This window comes from Amphiura filiformis, chromosome 20 (genome assembly GCF_039555335.1).
Source record: "Amphiura filiformis chromosome 20, Afil_fr2py, whole genome shotgun sequence".
In the NCBI taxonomy this organism is placed as follows: Eukaryota; Metazoa; Echinodermata; class Ophiuroidea; order Amphilepidida; family Amphiuridae; genus Amphiura; species Amphiura filiformis.
The window spans coordinates 36,196,674-36,223,510 of record NC_092647.1 but is presented as its reverse complement, the minus strand read 5'-3'; the positions used below and the strand labels follow the sequence as shown (position 1 = coordinate 36,223,510).

General features: G+C 35.6%; 1 protein-coding gene across 1 annotated transcript; it reads right to left on the bottom strand.

The window, feature by feature from the left end:
* Window positions 1-4,071: 4,071 nt before the first annotated feature.
* Window positions 4,072-26,387, bottom strand: LOC140142294 (glycine receptor subunit alpha-2-like). Its single transcript, XM_072164263.1, has 9 exons — window positions 26,299-26,387; window positions 24,899-24,981; window positions 23,607-23,674; window positions 21,555-21,772; window positions 17,406-17,488; window positions 16,145-16,279; window positions 10,918-11,147; window positions 10,678-10,779; window positions 4,072-4,856 (listed from the first exon to the last, which is right to left on the bottom strand). The coding sequence occupies exons 1-9, from the start codon at window positions 26,364-26,366 to the stop codon at window positions 4,590-4,592; spliced, it is 1,254 nt and encodes a 417-aa protein (XP_072020364.1). The 5' UTR covers window positions 26,367-26,387; the 3' UTR covers window positions 4,072-4,589.
* Between the last annotated feature and the right edge of the window lie 450 nt (window positions 26,388-26,837).

Genomic DNA, 26,837 nt, shown 5'->3' with positions numbered 1-26,837 from the left:
GTATAAAATGATTATGAAAAAGTTTATATATATTTGTGACAGTAAAAGTAAAGTATACGTAGGCTTATATTATTGAATGCAACATATCATAATGGCATAACTATAATGGCACTTCAATACTGAACAATTCCACCCAAAGCACATACCAGTAACCCATTCATGGGGGAAATATAAAGACACTCGCTATACTCGTGCTCTTTTTTATAAGATATTGATACGGCACCGAAGACTACAGTTGTACCGAACTCAGCCAGGAACCCTGTTTTCAGACGAAAATGTTGATGTTGTGACTTGTTGTTACAATGCACTGCTATCTCTATTGTTTGGCGTGTATTAAAGAAAGCATTACTGCAGAAACTCAGATTACATCGATGAAGGCTAATTCAAAAAATAAACAAAGGATAATGGTCAACGAACTGGTGCACTCTAGGGGAATTTATTAATCATGGAGATACGTAATACGTTGTTCCTTTGTACCAAATTGATTTGCTGACAGGCTATTCATAAAATAGGTGGTCCCACTGTTTCACACATATGGAAAGGTTTCTATACAAAAACGATTCACTTATAAACCATCATGCGCACAGGTTCCACCTCGATACACCTGAGCACACATTTTCGTCCCAAGAGCTTCCAAGCAGAGAACAACAAGCAGTGAATGTCTCCACCACAGTCTTTGATTGCACTACACGGTTGAGTGCATAGCAATGTAGGAACTGTGAAGCTTCTAGCTAAAAATGGGCCTCTTTGATTGGTTTTCAATCAGAATTGTTTTTATATCAAATGAAAGCTAACACTTCCCCCTAAAAACACTTTTCGTCACTAGGTCAACAGATAACACAATCCAATGTTATAGCATGGAAGAAAGAGATGAGAAGGAACCACAACGACTTCGATCGGCCAAGTTTTAATCCGCTTATCTATTGACGCATGAAAAGAAAAGCTATTAATGGTACTTACTTTCATGTATGATCCATTTACCGCGATCGATGCTTGGCAAAATCATTACTGGAAAAAATTTATAACAAACCCATCCACGAACAAACAAACGCTACCCAGGAGTAAGATTATGGAATTTCACTGATGCTCTGAACATGTATAGTAGCTTTGTTTTGGGATCTACAGTCAAACTGTTTTCTTGATCGTGTTGTGTAGAAAATGTCTATAAAACATCGAAAAGATAATCAAAATCGGCCGGTTTTTTGCTGAGTTTCATCTTTAGCAAATAAGGTAAGATTTTGGTGACTTTTTCGATGAAAAATAGATGTAAAATGTTCTTAAATAATGCACAATGTTCCGGTTGAGTCCGGTACATAAAACCTGTTTAATTTAATAGTTTATATGTGTATAATCGTAACTAGCTAACTCGTTTCAGTGCCAAAGACTGCCAACTCTTAGAAAAAAGTCATCAAAGTTCGGAAAAATTGGGCAAAATGGAAGAAAAAGATGTAGGCCATCAATGACCGATGATCACGTCACCAAAGAAAATCCTATAGGGTGCTTGCACGGAAGGTCATTAGTTCAAATTATCCTTCACACACGCTCCAGAAGACATGCAAATACATGGAATACAATACCAATCACCTATTTAACGCGGGGTATTGATCAAAGTAAATCCTCATGAATAACAATGTCAACTAAATGTCGGTAAAGGGAGTGGACAAAGTGAATGCGTTCGTTGTGGTTCCTTCTTATCTCTTTCTTTCATGGTTATAGCAAGGCGAATGTGGAAAATCTATTGAAAAATACCTATCCAAGCACATTTTTTGTTTTTTGACCAAAAATGTAGATTTTAAAAGTCAAAACCTCAAGTGATCCTTACAATATTTTTCAAATTTAATGTCATAAAATGAAAAAGTACACTTATAGTGTCCATATAGAGTCACCAGAATGAGCAATGGTCAATTCTCTTTAAATTGCAAATCTTGTGAAAAAAGTTACTATTTCCGCCTGTTTTGTTATACGATTGCAAATTCAATGAACTATGACTTTTAAAAAAGAGCGCTTACAAATTGATTTGAAGTGGCTCCACCATTAAATAGGTAACTGACCCGACAACATATTAACGCTTTATAAGGCATTTGTCAATAAGTAATATAAATAAATAAAAAGCCATTTGTAAGTAAGCCTTTTGAGAAAATGGTACCAATGTTCTCAGGTATCCCAAAGGTGTGTTTGTGCAGATGTAATGTAAAGCAGGCTTTAGCTGTCAATTTACACTTCTTTATCAGCAGCCTGACTTTGGGCGCTTCATTTAAATAAATTGAATGCCCTTGCTGATCGATTACATTAGAATGTATTAAAACTACCCTGTCTATATATTAGGTATACCCCAGGAAACAAACACTGTTTTTTTCTACCAAAACTATACTTGGCATGGATATATGTCATGATATAGGGGGAAGAATATTTCTTATGTATTTTGTATGAAAGAAGTAAGATAAGCTTAGGAGCCACCTCACTCTTTACCTTTAGATCTCATATTGCGGCCAAAATCCTAAAATTCCACTAGAATCTCTAAACATTACTGTTTACATTCTTAGAATGTTATGGAACTATTTTATTTTACCTTTAACTTATCTACAGATATCGCTTAACATAATATGCGCTCAACAAAAAAATAGGTAATTTAGGGTAAAAAAGGGGTTTGTGTCAGGAACCCGCGCGCATAGCTTTTAAATTGGGATTTAGCGCGTCGCGCAACGCACTACATATAGCGCATGTTTTTTAAATTCATCGTACTCGTAGTTTCCAAGAAAAATTAAATTTTTGGCACAAAACAATTTACGATCATTTCAGACAAAATGTCAAAAATAAATACTCCAAGAACTGTATCCCATCGTTCGCTCTGAATACCGATCTGTTGAAACAGCATGCAAGTAACGGCTCTGCGAACGTTTCTCTGGTTTCATTATTTAGCATATTTTTCGTTTTAGGTCAAGGTTAGGGTTTAGTTACATAGGTTTAATAGGGGCTTAGGACCTAGGTGACGGTTACAATAGTTAGAATTACGTTTTCTTAAGGGTGGTCTTAACCCTGGAATTATGGACATTTTCGGGCCTCGTAACTGCTAAATCCTTGCTCTAAAGTATATAAAAGTATACATTTACATGTAGAATGGCATAGACTTGATAAATTCATCTGTGAGATTAAAGGTGGGCCAAAATGCTTATTTTTGGAGATAAATGGTGTGGATTTTTTTGGCCCAAATTTTTACGGTCAAAGTAACAAAAAAATTTGGCCCAAGATTTTTTTGTTACTTGGACCGTAAATTTTTTTAAAAACTAGATAAAAATATTTAGGTAACAGATTTTTTTTAATTTTGTTTTTTTAATTTGACCAACTTCACCAAAAATAGAAGAACATTTGGGCGAAATCAGGCTTGAAAATTTAGAATTGTTTGACCATTTTTGGCGCAAATTTCCCAAAGTTGGTCAAAATTCATAAAAATAAAAAACCGTTCTTAGATATTTTTATCTAGTTTTTTTTAAATTAATAAAAATTTTGGCCCAAGAATTTTTTTTTTTTTTTTGACAGAAAAGATTTGGGCCAAAACAAAACGGTTTTATTTAAATCTCCCATAATGAGCATTTTGGCCCAAATTTGACCTCAAAGATGAATTAATCAAGTCTTTGCTATTCTAAAAATGTATACTTTTTTTAGACCAACAATTGAAGACCTGAGCGCAAGAAGACTGTAAGTCCACTTTTGACAAAATTGAGTTACAGGTGGTTTTGAAGTTATTGGATGAAGACAAAAATTTCGACAATTTTTTGTTGACATTTGGCCCCCTCCCCATAGGGGTCACATGAGGGGTCAAGAGGGGTCAAAAATGAAAAATTGTCCAATGTCGTCAAGAGACATGTCAAATTACTCGTTTCATCACAACGATTACGAAAATATATAATTTATCATACATTTGAGGTCGGTTAATGAGGGTCACTTCCGTCAACTGAAGTCAAATTTTAAAACAACCTTTAAATTCAACAAACAAGGTGTCAAATTGCTCGTCTTTATTCATAGATTAACAATATGTATTATTATTTCCAACATCTGCATTCAGTTTTGAGTTATAAGCTTTTGTTTCAATCCAAGCGCAAGAACGTAAGCCTAAGGAAGGGGAAATGGAGGCAGAAATAGAAAGAGGAGGCAATGAAGAGAAAGAAATAAAGATAAAGAAAGAAAGAGAAAGAAAAGGATACATTGTGGGAATCAGAGGGACGGTCAGAAGGGACGAGAGATAGAGACTGAGAAAGACGGAAAAGAACAGAGAATAGAAACTGAGAAAGAAAAAGAATGGAACAATGATATCATAAACTAATCACATTACAGCACAATGTCAAAGCATTTGTGCTTTATGTAATTCAAACGCCTAGTCAGGTATATTTCACACCTGCCTGACACAAGATACCCAAATTCGGAACGATATACGCTCATTCGATCAGGTTGAGTTCACATAGGAGTATACTATAGGTGCACTAATGTTGAAGTATAATACACGGTACTCTGTATGAAAACACTAATTGTTAATTATGTGGTACCTTACTTTATTATAAAAAATGGTGATATGCATTATTATTCTACGTCATTCAATGTTGTTCCGCATCTTCGGTAAACAAATAATACGGCCAGTACCCCAAGTTGAACACAAGAAAGAAGAGAAAGAAGATCATTCTTGCGGCTTTGTCTATATTTTCTGCTGCATATTTGGGGACATTAACCACTGGCATTCCTGACGTTGATGGCTGTGATGGAATGTCTTTATCATTTTTGTTGTCATTATCTTTTTCCTCTCTCAAACTTTCTCTATACCTTTCAGAATTAAGATTTGCATGACTATCCGGTGCTTTTTCTTTCTGCAGTTGCAAAGGAAAGAAGAAATTACAAAATTAATTAATATTGCTATATCAGTGGACGCTAGAAAACAAAGCATTAAATTTGAACATAAGTATATACACCAGCTGTATCGTCAAAAACTGCGAAATGAAAAAAGGACTTTCAATATTGTTGAACTTAAGGGCTGGGGTATGAACGTTTGGACAGTATTTATTGTGGGACATTAGAGCACATCAGACATATCGAATTGCTTTCTGAATACGAAGAATGTCATTCTGATATCAAATAATTTTGATTTTTGAAATTCGCAATTTAATACACATTTTATGGCAAATCATTAAAATTGATATTTTTGATATTTAACAGTACTTGAAGTAAACTTTACAAATCTGATGATTTATACTTAAAGTGTATGTAGGTGGGATGAAAAGCCGACGATCAATTGAAAATTTTGACCTTTCGTATTGAAGATATGGATTTTTTTTCCAAAACACTAAAAAAATTAGGTCTTTTTGGGAAAAAATCCATATCTTCAATATGAAAGGTCAAAATTTTCAATTGACTGTCGGCTTTTCCTCCATGCTACATACACTTTAAGAATATGTCATTAGATTTATATAATTTACTTCGAGGACTGTTATATATTTTTATAATTTGTCATAAAATTTGTATTATATTGTGATTTTCAAAAATGAAAATAATTTGATATCAGAAAGACATGCTTCGTATTCAGAATGCAATTCGATAGGTCTTAGGTGCTCTCATGTCCCACAAAAAATACTGTCGAAACGCAATAAACGCTCATTTTAGATCCCTTAACTGAACAAAATTAAAGAATATTTTAAGGCATCAATGCAACTTGTGTGAATCTGCGAATACGTTCCGCTTGATTTAAAAGTGTGTGTAAACCTACGGAATTGTACATGCCTTTGGAATCACGTGGTTTTTGAATATTTTGATCACAATATACGAGACGGGTCAAAAAGTTATCATTATAGTTTGGAAAAATGCCGTATAGCAATTCGTCACTTTGTTAAGTTCATGTTACGTATTAAAAGGGCATTTCGTGATCCACAGCATCATCTCCCCACTTTTCTCAAAAAAGTTGAGATTTTTGGAAATTTAGATCACTGGAAACCTCTGGCTACATAATGTTTAGGTACAACAAATTTCTTGCAGATTAATTCGTTTTGCAAAGATATGAATTTCATTCTGGTATACCAGAACGAAATTACAACACATTGTCTATGGAGCAGTGAAATAATACATAACCATGCATAACTCGCAAACGCAAAATCGGAATCAACTGAAATTTTGGGAATAAGCTTTTTCGTGGATATTATCTAATGAAAAATGTTATAAAAAGAGGATGCTAGGATCACGAAATACTTTATTAATTCAATTGAATTGCAGGGGATCAGACGACAAAGAGCCACAGGACATCATATTAATTATTTAATGGTGGTGATTCAATTTTGAATTAAAATTTAAGGTTATATCACCTCTTGTGCCACTTTTCGAATTGTTATAACAATTTATTAAATTCCTTGTAATTCACTATATAAATCTCAAATGTTTGTTTATATTTAAGACAAGTGGCGTCATTTCTCAGCCAGTCCACTTGCTCTGATATATTCAATGATACAGTAGTATCATTTGATGCTAGATTCAGCCTATAGACTTAAATGAGTCTGCATTGAGTAATTGTATTTTAAATTGTTTATCATGTATTATTTTACTGTATAATACAGGGTGTATCAAAATGATTGGTACCCAGTGATTATGGACAAGACTATATCATTGAAATGAAATATAAGATCCATCTAATTTGTAGATTCATGTTACAAAAGGTTCTAAAACTGTAAGATCTGGGTATTTCATTTTCATTTCTTTTGGTGTCCAATAAGTGTCCGCAACCATTGTTTATCTCCATTCAGGCGTGACACAAGTAACATTTATTTACAATAATAACAATTATATAACATTATCTTTCAAAACACGCAACAACTACTATTAGAGTACCTTCAATTACTTAACCTCATTTACATAAAGCCATTGCTATACGCCGTAGAAGTGACGTCATAATCAGATTAACTACCATAGCAATAGATGAATACAATTTTTGAATAGATCGCTCCGCACTACAAGCAGATTACACTAATCACATGTGTGGGTCAGCACACATAGACTGAATACAATACCGCTATTTTTAAAGATACTAATCTAACAGGTGCGAGCGATCAGCCTTTCTTTGACATCTATGGTTCAATGCATCGGTACCGCGTTAACGTTGTAGTGCAGGGCGGTATAATCAAAATTGTATTCATCTATTGCTATGGTAGTTAATCCGATTAACCAGGTCACTTCTACGGCGTTTATGTTCACTGACAATATTATTGTCAACATTAGCGAGAAATTTGAATTGCAGTTACGGAACGTGTAATAAAAAGAAGCAGAAGTAAGTACCAAAGCACTATTTTTGGTCTGAGGTAATCTGAGTATATTCAATTGCTAATAGTGAAAGAAGAAATGTAGCCATTAACAGATGAGGAAAGGGACCGTCAAATGATATACCAATTTAAATAAAACAAAATTGACCGGGCCGACTTTACGGCTGATTCGTGGTGTCTAGTCACAAATGTATTTAAAAATGAAAATTTCATCAAAAAAGCGCTAAAATATGACTAAATACAATGTTGCTGAACAGTAGCAGTGGGAGTGATTTGCTATACTACGTCTCATGCTAAACTTAAACGAACCTTTTAAAATTCACATTTCTTATTCAATCCAAAGCCTCTCTATGGTGTTACTTTGATTACATAAATCTGACCTATTGAAAACAAAAGGTTCATTAAGAAAGAAATGTTTGTGATTTTTAATATTCAGTAGTTAGCCAACGAACCAGGTACCATTTTTAAAATTTTGTCTTTGATAATTCTTACCCTCTCTTAATATGTAAAGACCAATGGGTGATAAAGGCTACCCAAAATTGGAGATATTCACATGCGCCATGATCTTTGATATGATAAAAAGTAGGTCTAAAAGAATACAGCATCAAACATATGTTATCGGTCTACAAAATTGAAAAACCGCGTCAGATTCAATTATTTTATTTTCGTGATATTTGGAATTATGTAACAAGACCTCAATTTGGCTCGTTATTTTCTCCACTACTTTTTACCATAAATCAGGCAGTATACATAGGCTATTGTCTTAATGCTTATGTCATTACGTAATCAAGTATTCAACCTCGCTCTTGCACACTTATTTTGAAAGACAAGGTACAAACTTGTATTTACCATAGTATCAGGCACCAAATTATGCTTTAGCGGAGATACATGGTAGTTGCCGGAACTTATTGATTGTCCCTTGTATTTATCTCTATTAGTTCGCACATGAAATATTCTAGAATGTCAATGGAAAATACTAGTAATACTAGCTCTTACAATATAATGTTAAACACCAAGACCGCAGGGCCGGCGAGTCGTAAACAAAGGCCCGTACGCAGGGTGGGTGCGGGGGGGTGCGACCGCACCTCCCCAAATTTGCAAAAGTATACAAAAAGTAAGAATCAAAATCAGTTTTTTTACGGTTTTTGGTCAAAAAAGGTTCAAATTTGGGGGGAAAAGTCCACATTTCACAAAATCGCCCCCCCCCCCTTTGGAAAAAAGTCCACTTTTTCAAAATCAGCACCCCCCCCCCCCAAAAAAATCCTGCGTACGGGCCTGACAACGACTAAACATTCCAAGTGGGACCCCAGGGCAAGAAAGCAAAAGTAACCTTTAGGGTGATAGGTTGTCTCTACCGGGTGACGGGCTGTCGATAACGAAAATGGCATATAACGAAAATGGCACACCACTAAATAATCGGAATGATTTAGTGTAGTGCACTCTTCTAAGAAAAAATATTTTTGATATTCTTTATTTTTGGAATCAGTGGTCAACATCCTAAAAAGTGAAATTGCTTTTTATCGCTAGTCGCTCCAAAGTTATAAAACAGGGCTCCAAACAAGCTGGGACTGGGTGAAAAATATGATACTTTTCGCAATTTTCGGCATTCAAGGGCCAGAGCAACATTTTGACCATGTTAAACTGTATTTATAATCCTATTAACATCAGGAAAGTGACTTTGTTTACTAAAAATATGTACAATCACAAATATAACATGACCGAAAAGCGACATGTGATCATTTCACCCCCCCCCCCCCCCACACTCTTGCAAATAGGCATGTGCGTAAAGTTTGGGGGGGGGGGGGGATGGGTAGATAGAACGTCAATTTGACACTCTAAAATTTTAAATTCCCAGTTGTGTGTATTATTTTTTTGCAAGATCTAAAATTAAGAACCCCATCATTAGAATTGTTTGATAAATTTCTCTCTTGGGAATTGAATATTTGGTCATATAATAAAAATGCCGTCATTTTTCCATCATTAGGCCGTAATATAGTATGCTTTGACTTTAAATGTCTATTGAGACCCAATTAAAGGTTCAGTGATTATTTTCAAAACGATTATAATTGAGTTTTGATCTTATAATTACATTTTGCATCAAAATAATTCCAAAGATGTTTCATTTTTTCTGCACCGAGATAATCAAAAGTGACCACTTCTATGATATTGTGGCCAAAATAGCTCAATTTCAATAGCCCGGTCTTAAATTGTCAATTCGACGGGAACTTGTGTTTTGAAGCAAATTTCTCGTGCGTTTAAGAATGAAATCGCGTATTTGTAGACGGAAATAGAAAACAGATCTTTTTTCTTTGCAAAGACATCAGTTTCAGACAAAAATCTCAACTTTTTGGTCACTTAAAATCAGGTATTAAGCATGTCCATAGCCTATAAAAATGAGTCTTCGAAGGGCGCACACCACTAAATAATCGTCCCATTGAAATACACGGGAAAATACAAGAAAGTAAATTTGTTTTTCTACCCCATGTAACAACATTTTTAATATTTTGATCGAATCAACGTCTTAAATAAAGATTAAACTTTTATTTAAATTTGATTTTTTGGGACAAGTTGAGACAAGCTTAAAAGCAGGCATGAGAATTTTCAGTTTAAAAACTGAATTCAGTTTTTTTATAGTCAAAATTTCCGCAACTTTATTTAATTTCAGCCTGTTTTGGGTACTTTTTGCCCAATTTCACGCGCATTTTCAGTTTTTTCAGTTTTTTTTAGGAAAGTGCAGTCTCATGCCTATAAAAGATACGAACTCCTGAACAGCGCCATCCCGAATTTCAGCCGACACTCTCGCCTTCTTACCAGTTCCGGCCATGATATTGTTCCGAGGGCCTATTGCCCATGTACATTCGATTCGGAACATTTTCTGAACAGATTTGTAATGTTGAGCTCCTATTCTATCGTTTTATCAAAACAACCAAGAGTCACTCAAATTTGGTTCCCTTGGGACGCCGATATATTTCGCATAGGCGCTATTTTTTACCGGAACTATGAAGGGTTACACCAAATGCGGAAGGATTTAGTGTAGTGCACTCTTATCGACAGAGCTTTATCGGGGGTTCGCGGTATTCCCTTGTAATTCACTATCATATATAATTTTAGGCCTGCATGTAAATTTAAGGCAGTGTTAACGAATACGACGTATCGAAACTGTCATTGTTTGTCTAACAATAATTATTTTGACCAATATTTCATTGGATTTGCATAAAAGAACAAATTTGTAAATGATGATCTCTAAACATAATGTTGTAGAAAATTTCATGCCTATTTCCATGTTCTACTTTATATAATGGCCTGTTTGTTTATTCTGTTTATGATAAATAAACAAAATTTAAACTTGTAGTACACTAGTACAAAACGAAAATATGTCAATTATACGTACCATTTTCCTCTCTTGTACCACAATTAAGTAGTTTGCGAAAGCGTATTCCATTAGTGCAAAGAAGACAAATATTAAACAAGTGGCCAGCCAAACGTCAATAGCCTGAAAGATTGTAAAGAGCAGCAGAGATTATTAATAATAGAGATTGTTAATAAAATGCTACGTGTAATGAGTTATTATCGTTTTTAAAGGTCTATAAAGGTACGGTTTTCTTGTTATTTTAGCTGGTTGTTCAATTACCTTTGCATTTGTTCCAGACGGGAAAGACTCCTGCATAGAAGCCGTCATTGTAGTTGCCGTTAATACTGTTGTGATTCCTAGCGAGACACGGGCTGGAGCTGCATGAGCATCAATCCAAAATGACATCCACGAAATAATGACAAGTAGAATGCTTGGAATGTACACAGTTAAGATGTATGTTTGTATTTGTCTTTTAAATTCAAATTCTATATAAACTCCTTCAAGGTCAGCTGTGAAAGTAACAAAGGAAAAACTGAATGAAATATACATGTGCATTGTAACATTTGTTTTCGTGATGAAGTGAAGGATTTTTGAATTTATCATAAAATATGCTATAATACTTTGTTTATTCTAACCAAAAATAAGATGAAAAAAATCACCGAATTTTGAGTTACTTTGTAGGCGAAACATTTTGGCGTTTAATTTTGTTGACAATATCTTTTAACGTTTTAATTATCTAATAATATTTAATTTTAATTAAATATTATTAGATAATTAAAACGTTTTAATCTCAGAAGCGATTAAAACATACTGCAGTTACTGTCCGTTTTCCTATACACAATACACAGTGCTCTCACCATTGACGCGTGACCCCTACAAATGATCTACGTTGGAAGAATGGGCACTTGGCTAGTTAACATCACTGTGTGAAAAATAACCAGTCAATATGTTAGGTATTCTCCAAACTTCTAGCAAATATATTTCTCTAACATGACCTAAAATTACAGCTAGGTTAGATGTTCAGAAATAGTCGCACTTTTGTAAAATATGAGTGAGGGCAAGGCATAGCTAGCCAACTCCCCGTGTTAATTGAATGGAGATTTGACCGAAAATATTGGTATCGGACCGCTCACTTCTGAAGGATGCCACAAAAAACGGTACAAGCTACATTTTAACTATTCTCTGGCAATCATCATGATGAGTTTCTGATATAGTATGCCGAAATTGGGTACTGTAGGTGATTGACAAATGGTCGCACTTTTCTGATAAATAAGTGACAGTGAACATGAAATATCAGCGCCCATAAACCCAAGTTAGTAGCTAGTTAGTGGAGGCCGTCACGTGACTGATTATTGATTATTGAAGTGCCTTATTAATAGATACGCACGATTTAGGGCAAGAAAAACAAACCGGGATACTTTTGGAGACATCATCATCATCATCATCATCATCATCATCATCATCATCATCATCGACATCATCATCATCATCACTTTCTACATTTTTCTAAACAACATAGGGCCTACCGTTTTAATAAGATTTTTTTCTTGAAATGCATGTAACTATAATTATTGTTTAGAGCGTGATGAAATAAAACATCACGATTTTCATCACAAAACAAAGTAATAGGCCTACAAAGGAAATACATTTTTCAAGAGTGATTGAATAAAACATCACGATTTTCATCACGGAACAAAGTAATACATAAGACATTGTTTGTTTGATTGCAATCAACCGCGACAGTTCGTCTCACACACATAACAATGCACTGCGATCAAATAGGTTGATGACAACATTTGATTGAATGGACTGCACTGCGCCATGATTACGTGCACCGGTTCAAATCCTTTGTTTGGAGCCAATCAATAATTTCACGTACAGCCTCTATGCAAATTAGAGTTTACACACGCTGCAGCTGGGGTAATCGACCGAAGCTTGTTGCCGTTAGTGATCGAATGCATGAGCTTATTTGCTTTACTGAATCGATTTACTGGATTAATTTCCTGTTAACTGGGTTTAATGCCACAAAGGTCGAATCGCCTTTGCCATGGACCATGACTGCATCATGATCGCTTCTGAGACTGGCAAAATAGCTTAAAGTGTATGCGTTTACCCATATATTCATAATCCAACAGCTCATATTGCACTGACACGACGAGATGAATGTGGCAGGTCATGCTCTGAGCAGCAAGAACATTTCCAAGTTTGAAGGCTCCATACGTCTTTACATAGCATTTGCTCTAATACGACAAGAGTCGTATTCAATAGATATAGGGTGCACAACTTATAAGTTCCCCCCTACATATTTTTTAAAATAAATCGAAAACTATTTGACGAAATGCAAACCTGTAAAATGATATGGATAGCCTTATTTGTTTTACACATGTGGGCCAAATTTTAGCGTCACACGTCATTGCGTTCAGTCACAATGGTTCATTATGTAAAAAAAGGAGACCGTTTTAAACAGTGTTAAAAGTTGCATCCGAGTCCATAGGACTCAATTCTTAAAGGCCCGGTCACACTGTGACGAATAGGGGTGAACGGCAAGCGACGTTAAGCTGCGAATTGCAATTTTGAATTTACCGCCACTCATCGTGGGTTGCCGTTAGTTGTCGCTGACGAATCCGTCAGCGACCGCAGACAACCGAAATTATTCGTCGGGAAATTTTCAACATGTTGAAAATTTTGTGACGACAAAAAAGTAGTTGTGATTCCGTTCAAATTTCGTTGGAGACCGCAACCCTCATTTCTTTGACGTTTCCATACCGTGCGAAGCCGTCTCTAGTCGTTTTGAGGTTGTCACAAATTTGAACTCACAACGACTTTTTTGTCGTCACAAAATTTTCAACATGTTGAAAATTTCCCGACGAATAATTTCGGCCGTCTGCGGTCGCTAACGGATTCTCAGCGACAACTAACGGCAACTCACGATGAGTGACTGTAAATTCTAATCAAGTCTTTTTGTGCGATGTTTGATGTTTTATTGACGTCAGTTCGATTTCAATAGACTACCCGGCACGATGCAATTTTAAAGTTCATATAAAAAGAAAATAATATCAATAATAATCAAAAATATTAATATTTCTGATTATTATTGATATTGTTATTGATATTGATGTTAATATTTGTGATTATTATTGATACTGATATTAACATTTTTTATTATTATTGATATTGATGATAATATTTTTGATAATTATTGATATATAGATATTGATATAATAGTTTGGATTATTATTAATATTGATTTTAATATTTTGATTCCTACTGATATTTATATTAATTTTTTTGATTATTTTTGATATGTGTAGTATTTGTTATTATTATTGATATTGATATTAATATCTTTGATTATAATAATTGATATTTATGTTAATATTTTATTATTGATATATTATTGATATCTATATTAATAGTTTGGATTATTATTGATATTAATTTTTACTATTTTTGATTATTATTGATATGTGTAATATTTTTTGATTATTATTGATATTGATGTTAATATTTTTAATTATTATTGATATAGATATTAATAGTTTGGATTATTATTGATATCGATTTTACCATTTTTGATTATTGTTGATATTGATGTTAATATTTTTAATTATTATTGATATTGATATTTTTGAGTGGATGATCAGAACGTTGTGAAGAGTGGGAACGCCAAAGGGGACTATACGACCCGCACACACAGGCTTTGATGTCGGCTGCTGAGTCACGTCATCATCACCGCAATCCACCGTCCTGGCCGCAAGCAAATCCGCTGCCAGCCGTCTGACCTCGTTGCTTGTTGTCGGGCTCCGTCAAGACTTCGTCACTCACCGCCCAGACAACGTCCGGTTTTGGTCGCTAGTCTCCGTTTCCTGCCGCAGCCTTTCGTCCCTTGCCGTCGTGTTGTCGCTAAAGGTCGTTCCCACTCGTCAGCGAATCTTGTTTTTCCTCTTTTTGTCGTCGCTTTGCCGTCAACATTTTGTGATTTTCACGTTCGTCACCTTTCGTTGCTTATCGTCCGTCATAGTGTGACCGGGCCTTAAACAATACAGTAGGCCAGCGATATTCATGTGTTTGTAAAAGAAAACTTAATCTTTGGTATTCTTCTTCTTCTTCTTGAAAACCAAAGCAGGTGTTTTATTGTTTTCTTTTTAATGATAAATGTCTGAGATGGAAGGGATATGTACTGCAGTGAGAATAGACCACATCGCCAGTAGTTCGTCACATGTGAAAAATCACATTTTAATAATGCCGCGTTTGCCCGAATTTCATCGCGGTAGAGCAATAGATTTGCTGGGTGAAAATGTACCGGTGAAAGAAATTGCTCGTCGTATGGGAGTTGCGCCTAATGCAATTCGAAAATTGAGAACAAAATTTCAGTTGACAGGAGAGGTGAAAAATCAGCCGAGAGCACCTCGTCAGGACATGTCTATAGTCAATCTGGCTGAAACCCGTCGAAAAATATCTGGTAAGTTATTGCGTTTCAATAAATTATGTCGTGCTCGTTTCCCAAACAAATTTGACTTACACATTATAACGATTTTCATTAGTTGTATCTGAAATTGTCGTTCACCACGTTATCTCTTTACAAACACACGGACAGGCCTAACATATTGTATTGTTTGACAATTGACTCCTATGGACTCATGTGCAACTTTTAAAACTCCCTCTTTTTTTACATAATGAACCATTGTTGCCAAACGCAATGATGTGTGACACTACAAATTGGCCCAGATTTGTAAAACAAATAAGGTTACTCATAACTGTTTACAATTTTACATTTCGTTAAATAATTTTCGATTTATTAAGTTGTGCACTGTATATGAGATGTACGTAACATGTAGGATAAATTAGAAGGTACAGAACTCAAGTAATGCAGTCAACATGGGGTAGGAGCCCGGAGGGGGTTCACCCTGGTTGATGGTATACAGGGATGTGCCACGGTTTTGGGGTACCTTTCCAGCAATTTTGGTATATTGGTGGGTGAGTTTTCAGTGGAGACCAATGCGGGCAATTGGGGCATTTGGGCAAAAGTGCCCCTAAAAAAACCCAATTAGGGCAAACTTGGGTGCTTTTTGTGAAAAATTGGTATACCGATGGGTGGCAAAAACAGCAAAAAGTAGGTATAGAGAAAGTCAGTTTCCGAAAGTCTGCGTGGCACATCCCCGTAAATTCGGGATTTTTCGAAGAATCCCCCTTCGGGGGTAGGAGATTTCAGATGACTGATTAAAGAGAGATGGTGGTAACAAGCTAATGATTTGATGGTCTCCACTGAAAGCTCACCCATCAATACACCAAAATTGCTGGAAAGGTACCCCTCAGGAAAAATATGAGCTTTGACCGTTTGAAGATTATACAAATAATAATTGTCTATGGTAAATAAAATATAATAAAATGAAATAAAAAAAGAAACAATCACTGAAAATTCCACTGTTTGGGGCAAATATTTCCAACTTTTGTTATATAAGTTTACAACTCCCTGGTATGACGTGACATGTGTCATATATTTTACCTGATTCGGTGAATGTTTCGTTAAAATAATCCGTTTTGAAACCCAACAAGTCATATTTCGACACTCTTAGCGTCTTAGGAATCCTAATTGCGGAGTCAAGTATGAAAAGGATAATTTCCGATGCCTTGTATGCATCTGAAAAGGGAAAAAATAATTATTGTAAAGGAAGAAAGGGTTGTAGTCAAAATTCTTTAACAAAATAACAACAATGATGGTAAAATATTTGTTGCCGATTTTGTAGTAGTGTTAGTGACAACCTGTAAAGTGTGCTGAGGCTTGTAGCTCGACGTCTAGGCGTTGTGCTTGTTCGTAGAGCAGTAATCTTTGATGTTTTTACAGTGGTACAGACAATTTTAATACAGTGGCTACCTTGGTTATACAGATATCGTCAAGGCCTTCAACTGCGTTGAACATACTTTGGCTATTCGGAGACACTACGAGCATGGTGTCAGGGGCGAAATTTTTGCCCTGGATTACATAGCGTCAAGTTGTCAGAGAGTCCAGTGCAAGTCTGGGTGGTTTTTTTTTTTTAGAACGGTAAACGCTCTTCTGGGGAGTACCCCAGGATACTAAATTTGGACCCATCACCGTGTATTGGGTAAGATAGAGTCATTGTTAGGTTCGGTTTAGGCCGTAGGGCGAGGCAGTTCCAGTGTTCAACCTCACCGTATACGTATTCCTCGAATAGAGATAATCCATATCCCAGCCAACCTTATAATTAATAATATTCAGGGTGTTCCAAAATAAACAACAATTGATCTGATCGACCCGCCCTTAGAATCTAATCATGTTATACATACCAATTAAATGACGTTTATTACACCAGTGAATGCGTTAAGAAGCCTCGTAGTATTATCTTTCCATGTCGCTAACCGTGTGTTTCATTTAAATCTTTAGCCCAACCTCATCCGCGGACAGAGTGAAAAACTGGTATATTTCTTAAAGAGGGCTTATCTTCAAAAATGTTGAGCCGATTTTAAATAATTTACGATTAAAGATTTCTTTTTATACAAAAAAATATTTGATAGGATAAAAGGAGGGGCCAATGAGGGTTCTGTGTTTGTTTGTGGTATTTTTTGGGGGGGAGAAGACTTTGTACTTAATATTTTCCCAAAAGTTCGCGAAATGTGGAAAAATACATTTTTTGAGTGGTTACAATTAGAAAATTGCCGTTGAAGTGTTTTTGCGGAAAGTTAAAAAAGAGTAAAGCATTTTGAATGATTTATTAATAATTTGACAACTAAAATTACCTAATACTTACAACTCATCATATACACGCTACATCTTTGTGTGTCCATGGGAAATCGATCTAATACCATGTTGCATAGTACCGTCAAACTCACACTGAAAGAAAATTAAATAAAATATTGCATGATTGAATATTGATAAAGACCAGGATTGAACGAAAATGTGCACTCTCAGAAAATATACACACTAAGGGCGAGTTTCTCGACGGGCGTCTTAGAAAGCCTTAGACTTAAGGTGACCCTGAGGCTACTAACCCTAGCCCGCTCTCGAAGCCCGAGTCTTAACTCAAGCCGGATTGCTTGAACGTAAATTCTACCTAGTCTTAGTAGCGTTGCAGGCTTAACGCTTGACAACCTCGTCCCTTTCTAGTAGCTAGTTAATTGTATAGGCAGTTGTAGGAAAATGTTGAATGAACTGCCGTCCTTCCCGGTTTACCGTACTAAACAAGGTTGCCGTCTCATTATCGCAATGTTGCCAGCGAAAAGACTAGCCTAGACCAGCGGTCATATGCTTGGACTTATATCCCACACAACTTGATGTAAGGCGATTTCTTATGTTTTTCTGCCTCCGCAGGAGGTAGTTTGCTTTGAAATTGACACCTAAAATGCCGCACATTGCGCGGCATGTAGGCCGATTGTACAAATTTATATTCCGACAAGTACTCTAATTTCCGCCCAATATTGAGAGCCCAATATATATCCCCCACCTCTTTGCGCCATACATAAATTCGCCTATCGCCATTTCCGAATGTTCAAAAAGGTAATCACGCTTCCTCAGCATGTGCAATAAATTAGCATTAAAATTAATCTTATTCTATAGGGATTCTAGAAACACCTAGCACGTGGAGCCAATGGTGTGGGTCTATCAAGTTAATGAATTATGCATTAGAATATTTTCAAACTCATATGTTGTATAATTGAAGACCGAATTAAAAAGACTAGCTTGCGTATGCCGTCCTGTCAACCAGACCAAAAATGCCATACTGCGCAGGTCAGCAACCAATCACGGCGCGCCTTTGTCATGACGTCAGACGCAAACTAGTCTTTTTTAATTCGGTCTTTAATTATAGGTTGTAGCCTCAGCACTCAATGAGCGCCGCTCATCAGCAGCATTATCGTAGAAGACAAGTTGGAAAACCGTTATGCTGTGTGGCAATGGGAATACACATCAAACAAGGTTTAATTTCATGATTACATGAAACCTGATTATCAATGCAAAAACTTTGGCTGGAGAAGTTGAAGCTGACGTTCATGGCGACACGTTGGATGTGATAATTTGACATCATGGATTGTTTTGTGCAAAATTGGAGGTATTTTTGTGCCGCGGCGAGTCAGCAGACCGACTGGCATGCATGCTAGGCTCGACTAGGCCACAATCATGATCATGATGCATTTGAACTGCAATGTATGGTATGATACGCCTAGCCGCGCCTATGGCCGGCTTCATTGCTGTTCAAATACATAACTAAAGTATTGCAAATTTTATTGCGTTGATAATTCGGAATAATTCGTTTTAAAGTATTTGCTTCCCCAATTCCCATGCGTGGTTGGTCATGTTGGTGGTATGTATGTCAGTTGTTTACATTATACTGAGTACTGTTGCAATATTTTTGCATGCATAGGCCTACCCATGACCGTTTCAAGACTTTGACTGAGAATTTTGCTTTTTGTTTGTTAAGATAAAAATAAAAAATAAAATGCAAGAATCATCTTTGCCCCCCCCCCTCCCCACAATACTTCTTACAAACAAGGTGTTGATATTGGCCCTTTCGATGCAAGACAAAGCACAAATGAATTGGAAACAAAACAAAACAATAATGTTTTTTGATTTTTTATTCAATTACACATACAAAAGAGTAATGGCCTATGAAAAGACCCCCCTAAATATAATAATATTAATATTATTTTAGTCCTGAATACAAAATATAATAAACAAGCATAAAAAATCTGATACGAAAATTTGTTACTCTGAAATGTTACAATCGTAATTTTCAGTCAAAAAATCCACGAGAAATGACTCTTGATACAACTTAGGCCTATATTTAAAAAACAGAAACGGCTGCCTGCATCTGGAACTCTTCATATCTGAAAGTTTGAAGGTCTTATTTCATACATCAGAATTATCTGCAAGATTGCAAGATGGCTTTAGGTGACCGTGGCCCTATTGGCTAATGCACAAATTTAGATTTTCTTTCTATTTAAATAATATGTTAAAGCTTATGCCCTGTAGATTACATTCGGTTCTTGAGATATGGCATGTCAAAATGGCGCGAAACCAAAACAAAAAATTGGCAACAACTTTCTTTTTATTTTCTATATTTTTGACAAGTCCAGTTGCCAGATGATTTTCTAATTACATGCATGAATTATGCAAAGTAAAGATTTCAGATACAATTAAAAGAGCTATGGTACTAAGGCATGGTACATGGGAAGAACACACACTATACTACAAAATTACGGTTGCGTTTTGGCAAATTTCAATTTGCATACCGGTAGGCCTAATTAATTAGGGCCACTTATTAGAAAAGTTGATTAGGGCCCTAATTAATTATGCAAATGGAAATTTGTATGGAAAAAGGCGGCATGGGTTTTATATCTTACTTTGTAGCCGATCTAAACATTTTACTTTGTATAATTCTTGCATATATAATTAGAAAATAAGGACTACCTGACAACATTGCATAACAAAAATGAAAGAAATTTGTTGCCAACTTCTTGGTTTCGCGCCATTTTGACAGGCCATATTTTGGTAACCGAATATCCGATTAAAATAAAATTTTCAGTCTTGTAATCAGGAGAGAATGGACTCACATATTTCAATCAAACAAAAATCTATATCCAATAGACCGTATCGAATAAACTCAAGCGGAACGGTATAACAATTGAAATGGCAGCCACGTTGGTTCTAAGCTTTAAGTGACAGAGGGACAGGTACCTAGTTCGATTCCAAAACCATTCATACCTATCACATGTGTTATTGTATTTTCGTGCGAATTGGTCTGTGGTACCTTATGGTGGACATAATTTTATTTAAATGAGGACGAGTGACGTAGTATTCGATAGGGTCTATAGCGTTACCTTAAAGCCAGCATTATAAGTGTCTCCTTAACTAATAACAAAAGGTGCCCACTGGTATCTTGGAGGCATTGTCTTTTTTAAAGACATTTCTTGTTGTGTATATTATGTACGAGTATTATTTTGTTTCCACTTGACCTTATATTGAGTTCTGCTTGTATAAATAATGCCTCTATGTTTTCCCAATTATTTTTTCTTCAGTCGCGTCTCAAACGAGGGGGAACCTGCGAATTTCCTCAAAATTCCAGTAAATAATAATAGTTTCGCAATTTAAAGAAATCATTAGAATGTTTGTCAACAAAAGTAACAATTATATAATGATATTTTGTGTGTGTATAAACATATAACCAAGCGTTGTTTGAAAATAGTGTGCTATCTACTGCTGATAGAAGACCTACACTATAATTTCGTACAATTCATTTTTGAATAGAATCCCTGCTCATTTATTTATGATTCCGTAACTATTCGTTTTGATGAGATATACTGTTCATTTTGGTTAGGTTTATTATCACTTTGAACCGACAATCTTATCAAAAATGAATAGTTTTCGATTTATTTTAACAAGTAACTATTCATATTAACATGGTCTCCAAATCATTATTTGACAAGATTTCATACAACATACATTCATTCATTTATTTTACGTATTTAACTAATCTTTTTGACAAGATGTCTTTTTGACATTATTGGCTTTGGTATAAAATATTGGCGACACAATTCGTATTACTGAAAACACATATTCAGATTTTTCCCTGACAATTTATACATAAACAACAATATAAAATGATGTAACATCAAACGGGTATTTCCGAAACGCTTCAAACAAAAGCCATATTCTTAGCTCCAATCAATTATATATTCCAATCAGGATCAGATCCTGTTCGTATTTCATAAAAATGCCTTATCATCTAATTTATTCATTTATATACAATAACTTTCATTGGCCCAATAATGCGCATTAAATGGTTGGATTTTATCAGATATACATCATTACAATAATTACTCGTATAACACTGAAATTATAACAGTAAAATGTTTGAACATTTTTCTGTTATTATTGTTGTACATGTAGATTAAAATCTTCTTACCGAACGCTATATTCACAAATTCCGTCATAGTTTATAATCATACGTTTATTGGGTTGTATGACATTATGGTGATGGCTTTTCTTTTCGTATAAGAAATGAATATCCGGAAGCCAAAATCTTTCCATATCGGTACCTTTTAGAGTTATCTGTCGTTCACCCTGGAACCGTAGTCGCGTATCAATCCAATACATTTGTAAATAGAAAGTTGACGAAAAATCCTGAAAAGACAATATTACAACAATAATAACAACAACAACAATAATAATAAGAAGAAGTTTTCTGTCTAAGAAGGATAATCCGGTAAACAAGTTAAGATGGAGATTTTGGTGTCAATGAAAAAACAAATTTTGTGTCAGTGACCAGGTCAGAGTTTTAAAGTCGTTTACAGTGGTTATGTAAGACCGATTCTTGAGTACGTATGCCAATGTTGTGTGGCATTTTAGCATTTCAGTCAAACAATCTAAAGAACTTGAGTATATCCAAAAGAGGGCCTGTAGAACAACCCTGGAGGGAGATTACAGTTCAAATCATGATGCTATGCTTGGTTCGTCGGGTGCATTACATAGTGACGGTTGTTGGACTCCGCCAGAAAAAGGATTTTGAGTTAGACGCGATCAAAGAGTATGCCAATTTGTGATCAACCATAGCAGAACACTAACAAGTAAAATCCTCCAAAAGTTGCTGTATTGTGAAAAACTAGTGTCTAAAGTATCTTCAAACATCTATCACATACAGAATTATTCGCTATTAAGTTATACGTCAGTATGTAAAAACGTGAAAACGTTGCTCCCTAACATCCCGTCACACATCCGTCACTATGTCGTGCGCCGATGTCGTGCACGTTAATCTGGTCTCTCGTGTTGCTCTATAAGGATCCATCACACTTCCGTCAGGATGTCTTGTGCATAAACATCGGATCAAGAAAGGACTTCGAAGCATCCGTCGGTTCTTTACGCTTATTCTAGAACGCTTTTTTCGTGATAAAACCGACTCGCCACGAGTGTCCACGACATACATGACGTATTTACTTCTGATCTTACTAGTTCTCACTCTCACGATAAAGCTAGTCACACAAGCTGTAACTTCTTTTTATAAAACGTCATCGATTGTATTCAGTTTATACCAATTTACACTGTATTTTCTATCAACTTGGAACCGCCTCCAAACATCTTTTGATCATCTTTCAATAACCTACTCATTAAAAAGGATCATATTTTCATTTTGTATCATTACTTAACCATTCCTTTTCTATTGGAAAGTTTTGAATTTATGTCTCTAAATTATTGTCGAAGCAACTCGAACCATTTAAAATTTATTAAAGTGATATTTTACTAAAATAATGATCCATTGAAATATCTCCTCTACGTAAACGTTTTTGGTTTATATTCAGCTATCAACATCCGTCAAGAAATCCCGTAGGTTGCAATGAACAATATTAAAATTTCGTACGTTCAGATTGAAAAAATCATGTGTTTACATGGTGACGGATGCTGGGGATGCGCCACACAATTTAGGTGTTTATCAGAGTAAACGGTGTTTTACATAGTGACGGATCTTTGATGTGTCACTTTGTAAAACGTCGGGTAATATCATATAACAACATCCGTCAATCCGTCAATTGAATAATTAATTAACTAATTAATTATGCAAACCTGAGCTTCAAATCTTGGTAATATTAGACTACTCACTATTTTTAAAACGTACATTGGCCAATTTTCATAAAAAATTACAAAAATCGACATCCGTCACTATGTAATGCACCCGACAAATTGTAAAGTTGACTCTCTGTCTATAGGAGGGTGAACCAGTCATTAATCCTTACTGCGAGACTTCAGGGGCATGGCCGCAATGTTTCACTGTAGTCTATTTATTATTTTTCGCAGGTTTATATGTCAAATTTGGTGTCAAAATAATTGTACGGTATTTTCAATGCAACGAGACCTTCACGTTTGCTGTCGACTGCTAAATACTAGAGAACGTTCAAAATGGAAAAAGGACCTTTGGAACATCCTGTACCATCAATATAAGATAAATATATAAATAAATACTTACCATTTCTAGTTCATGAAGTGGGCCCAAGCTCTCAATGAAAGCAGACACAAAAATCGAGGTGGGAATATCTATTCATAAAACATCAATGAAATATAATTTTAGTTGTGTGGCATATAATACTGAAATTAAGGAACAATGAAGTGGGCTATAAAAAAGTTATTCTTGTCTATGAATTGTATGTGTGTTTTTTGTATTATCACTCAGATGCGTACCGACCGGGGGCAAGTTGTCCCCCAAGGCACGAACTACCTGGACAAAATTCGACCTATGCTACAATTTGGCAGGGGGTTACAATTCTGTAATCAAAAACATGTTTCACTGTTTTTACGGCTCATAGCAATTTGAACAGTTGCAAATTCAAACAGATTACGAGGTGTGACATTGCATAGCCTGACATATTCCACTCACCTGACGTGAGAAGCGGTCAACGTGTGTTATTGATCATCTCAAACGAGGTTCTACCCCCAAAGTGCGTGCTGTGTGTGCGTACGCCTGTCAAACGCGTGCTTTAATTACCCACGTACGCGTTGCAAAAGCCTTCTAGCACGATACGATAAAGCGCGAAAACGAAAATGCACATTTTGCGCATATGTGTTTGCAGGGAGAACCTCATTTTGGTAGCAAGATGGCGGATCCATGCAAAGGTAGAATAGCGGTCTTTTCCATTTTGGAGAGCTTTGGAAAACAATTCTTTGTCTCCATGCATGAACCTGATATTCCCCAATTTCACAATTTTTGAGTTATAGTCGTGGACGTGTAAAGTAACACTATATCCATCTTTGCTAAAAATCAACAGCCTGGATAACCAAACTACAGAATAACTTATCTACAGAAGGCAGCATTATTTTTCTATCAGTAGGGTCATGCAGCACTGAGTAAAACCTTCAAGTCGATCTTTCTCAGTTTAGTGTCTGTGTGGGATATCCGGTTCATGCGTAGGCTACAGAATTGTGCCTGGTCGAAGTTTCGTCAGTGTTATCGCCAGGATTTCAGCTGTATGCCTAGATATGCTTGACATTAAAAAAATAAAAAAATAAAAATAAACACAATACAACAATAACATTGTTAACAATGTTCCTGAGTTGTTACGCATTACGCGGACTTTTGGAAGCCGACCTTTTTCACATGATGCACTGCGTCTCTCCCTAGCAACCGCTGGAGGCGCATCGTATTGTGAATCGACCGTACTGTTATTGATTAATTCCAGTTGATGTAACAAGGTGAAGACTGACTGGCCATGAAAGAAGAGAAATCCAATTTTATAAATTCATGATAATTTATTTGACGGTTACCTTCAATGTCCGGACGTAATCTCTTATCATAACCAGCAGATATATATTCCAATATTGCAGTGATATTGTCATTTGCTTTGATCCTGAAAAAATAATTGGTAGAAATGTTGTTATCTTCATGACCATCATTGTTTGATGTAATCCTCCACCTATTCCTCCTTGTTATCGTCGTCATCATCATCATCATCACAATCATCGTCGTCATCATTATCATCCTCATCGTCATCGCCATCATCATCATCATCATCATCATCATCATCATCATCATCATCATCGTCGTCGTCGTCGTCGTCGTCATCGTCACCATCATAAATATTCTTCATCAAAAAAGGATAGCTCCTTTGTATATTGTGTCAATGGTATTAAATGTACTTTTACTTTGGCAGTAAAATGAGTTTAATCAAAGATGTCATATTTGAAAACCTGAGCGCAAAAAGACCGTAAGTCCACTTGGCCCCTCAACATGTATACACTAAGGTTACGTATAGTTTCTTAGGGTTTTATAATGTTTAATACATGTTCCAGGGTGAAAACATCATGAAAGGTTGTAAAAGATTTGTTTTGGCCCCTGAACATGTATAAAACATTACCAAACTATACGAAACTTTAGTGTATACATGTTGAGGGGCCAAGTGGACTTACGGTCTTCTTGCGCTCAGGTCTTCACTTAGAGGACAAGTTTAATAACTATTCTTGATATTGCATGCTTAATGGAATAAATCAATATGTCGATGCATCAAAGGTACGGTGCTATTAAAATAAGGTAAGCTTAAAACACCATTGAAAACTCCGAAATGTAGCCACCAAAATTAGGTATTAGTAAATCACCAAAAAGAATGGCAAAGTAGGTGTGCGGAAAAGAGCTGTATCAAGAATAACAAGTTATGTGCCCCAAGATTTGTCTTTCGCATGACACTTTCTTCAGATATCACCAAATACACGGTTCAAAAAATCTAAGTCCCCCAAACACATTTCTGGTATTATACCAAAAACTACTCAATAAATTCTCTTGTTTCAACACAAGAGAATTGATCGGGTAGTTTGCGGATCATACCAAAATGTGTTAGAGGGACTTACATTTTTGCAGCCGTGTATGTCAAATTTGGGGGAAATGCCCCAAAATGTAAAACAAACATTCGCACTAGGTGGCCTTGTTATTTGGAGTAGGTCGTATACCAATACTTTTAGTGTACAGAACATATTCCAGCAAATTGAACCTGGGACATCATGCAGCAAAAGCAAGTACATTAACTGTAGTAAGCAATGCTGTAATAATTTAATAACAAGAAACATACATGCCAAGCTAACGTAGCAAACTGGGAATGGCTGTAATTCCAAATTCCGTAGGTCATACATGTATAAACAAACATTGTATTAAAATTTGGAAAAATTGTACCTACCTTATTGGCAAGAAGGAAATAAAAAAGGCACTGATCATCAGTATAGAATATGTGTTATTATTCCTCATGGTTGGAGTTCACGTAACTGGAATGGCAATCCAAGATTGTTCTACTGTATTTGACTCGATGGAATAGACCATACTAATTCCTATCGTGGTAACTCTAGACTCTTTCAAAGACTGGACGAACGTGTTATGATGTCTTTCACATGTCTTCCAAATATTAAATTACGCGTAACAAGTTAAGTATAAATGCACATCAATGCCATCATTGAAATCAATTCAGATAAACTTCCCATATTTAACTCCAACCCGTTGGTATGTTTAATCTCAGACACTGTATATGCTTGAAGGGGCCTAATTAAACAGAGTATGGCAGCGGGCTTGATGGTGGATCTAGTTTCTCATTTAGGATTTAGAAATACTCTAACTAATGGTCTAAAAGCGGCTGTTAAGACAAAACCCCTAATTGAAAAATAAAACCGATGCAGAGCTACAAAACCTTTTTGTCTGCTGAAAACATTAACAATATTCATGATA

Bases quoted from the DNA above. Each gene is read 5' to 3' on its own strand.
- LOC140142294 (XM_072164263.1), bottom strand. From the start codon at position 26,366: ATGAGGAATAATAACACATATTCTATACTGATGATCAGTGCCTTTTTT. The intron at 23,675-24,898 runs GTAACCGTCAAA...TTTTATGAATAG, and splicing joins ATTACGTCCGGACATTGAAG to ATATTCCCACCTCGATTTTT. The intron at 21,773-23,606 runs GTAAGTATTTAT...TTGTCTTTTCAG, and splicing joins CACTTCATGAACTAGAAATG to GATTTTTCGTCAACTTTCTA.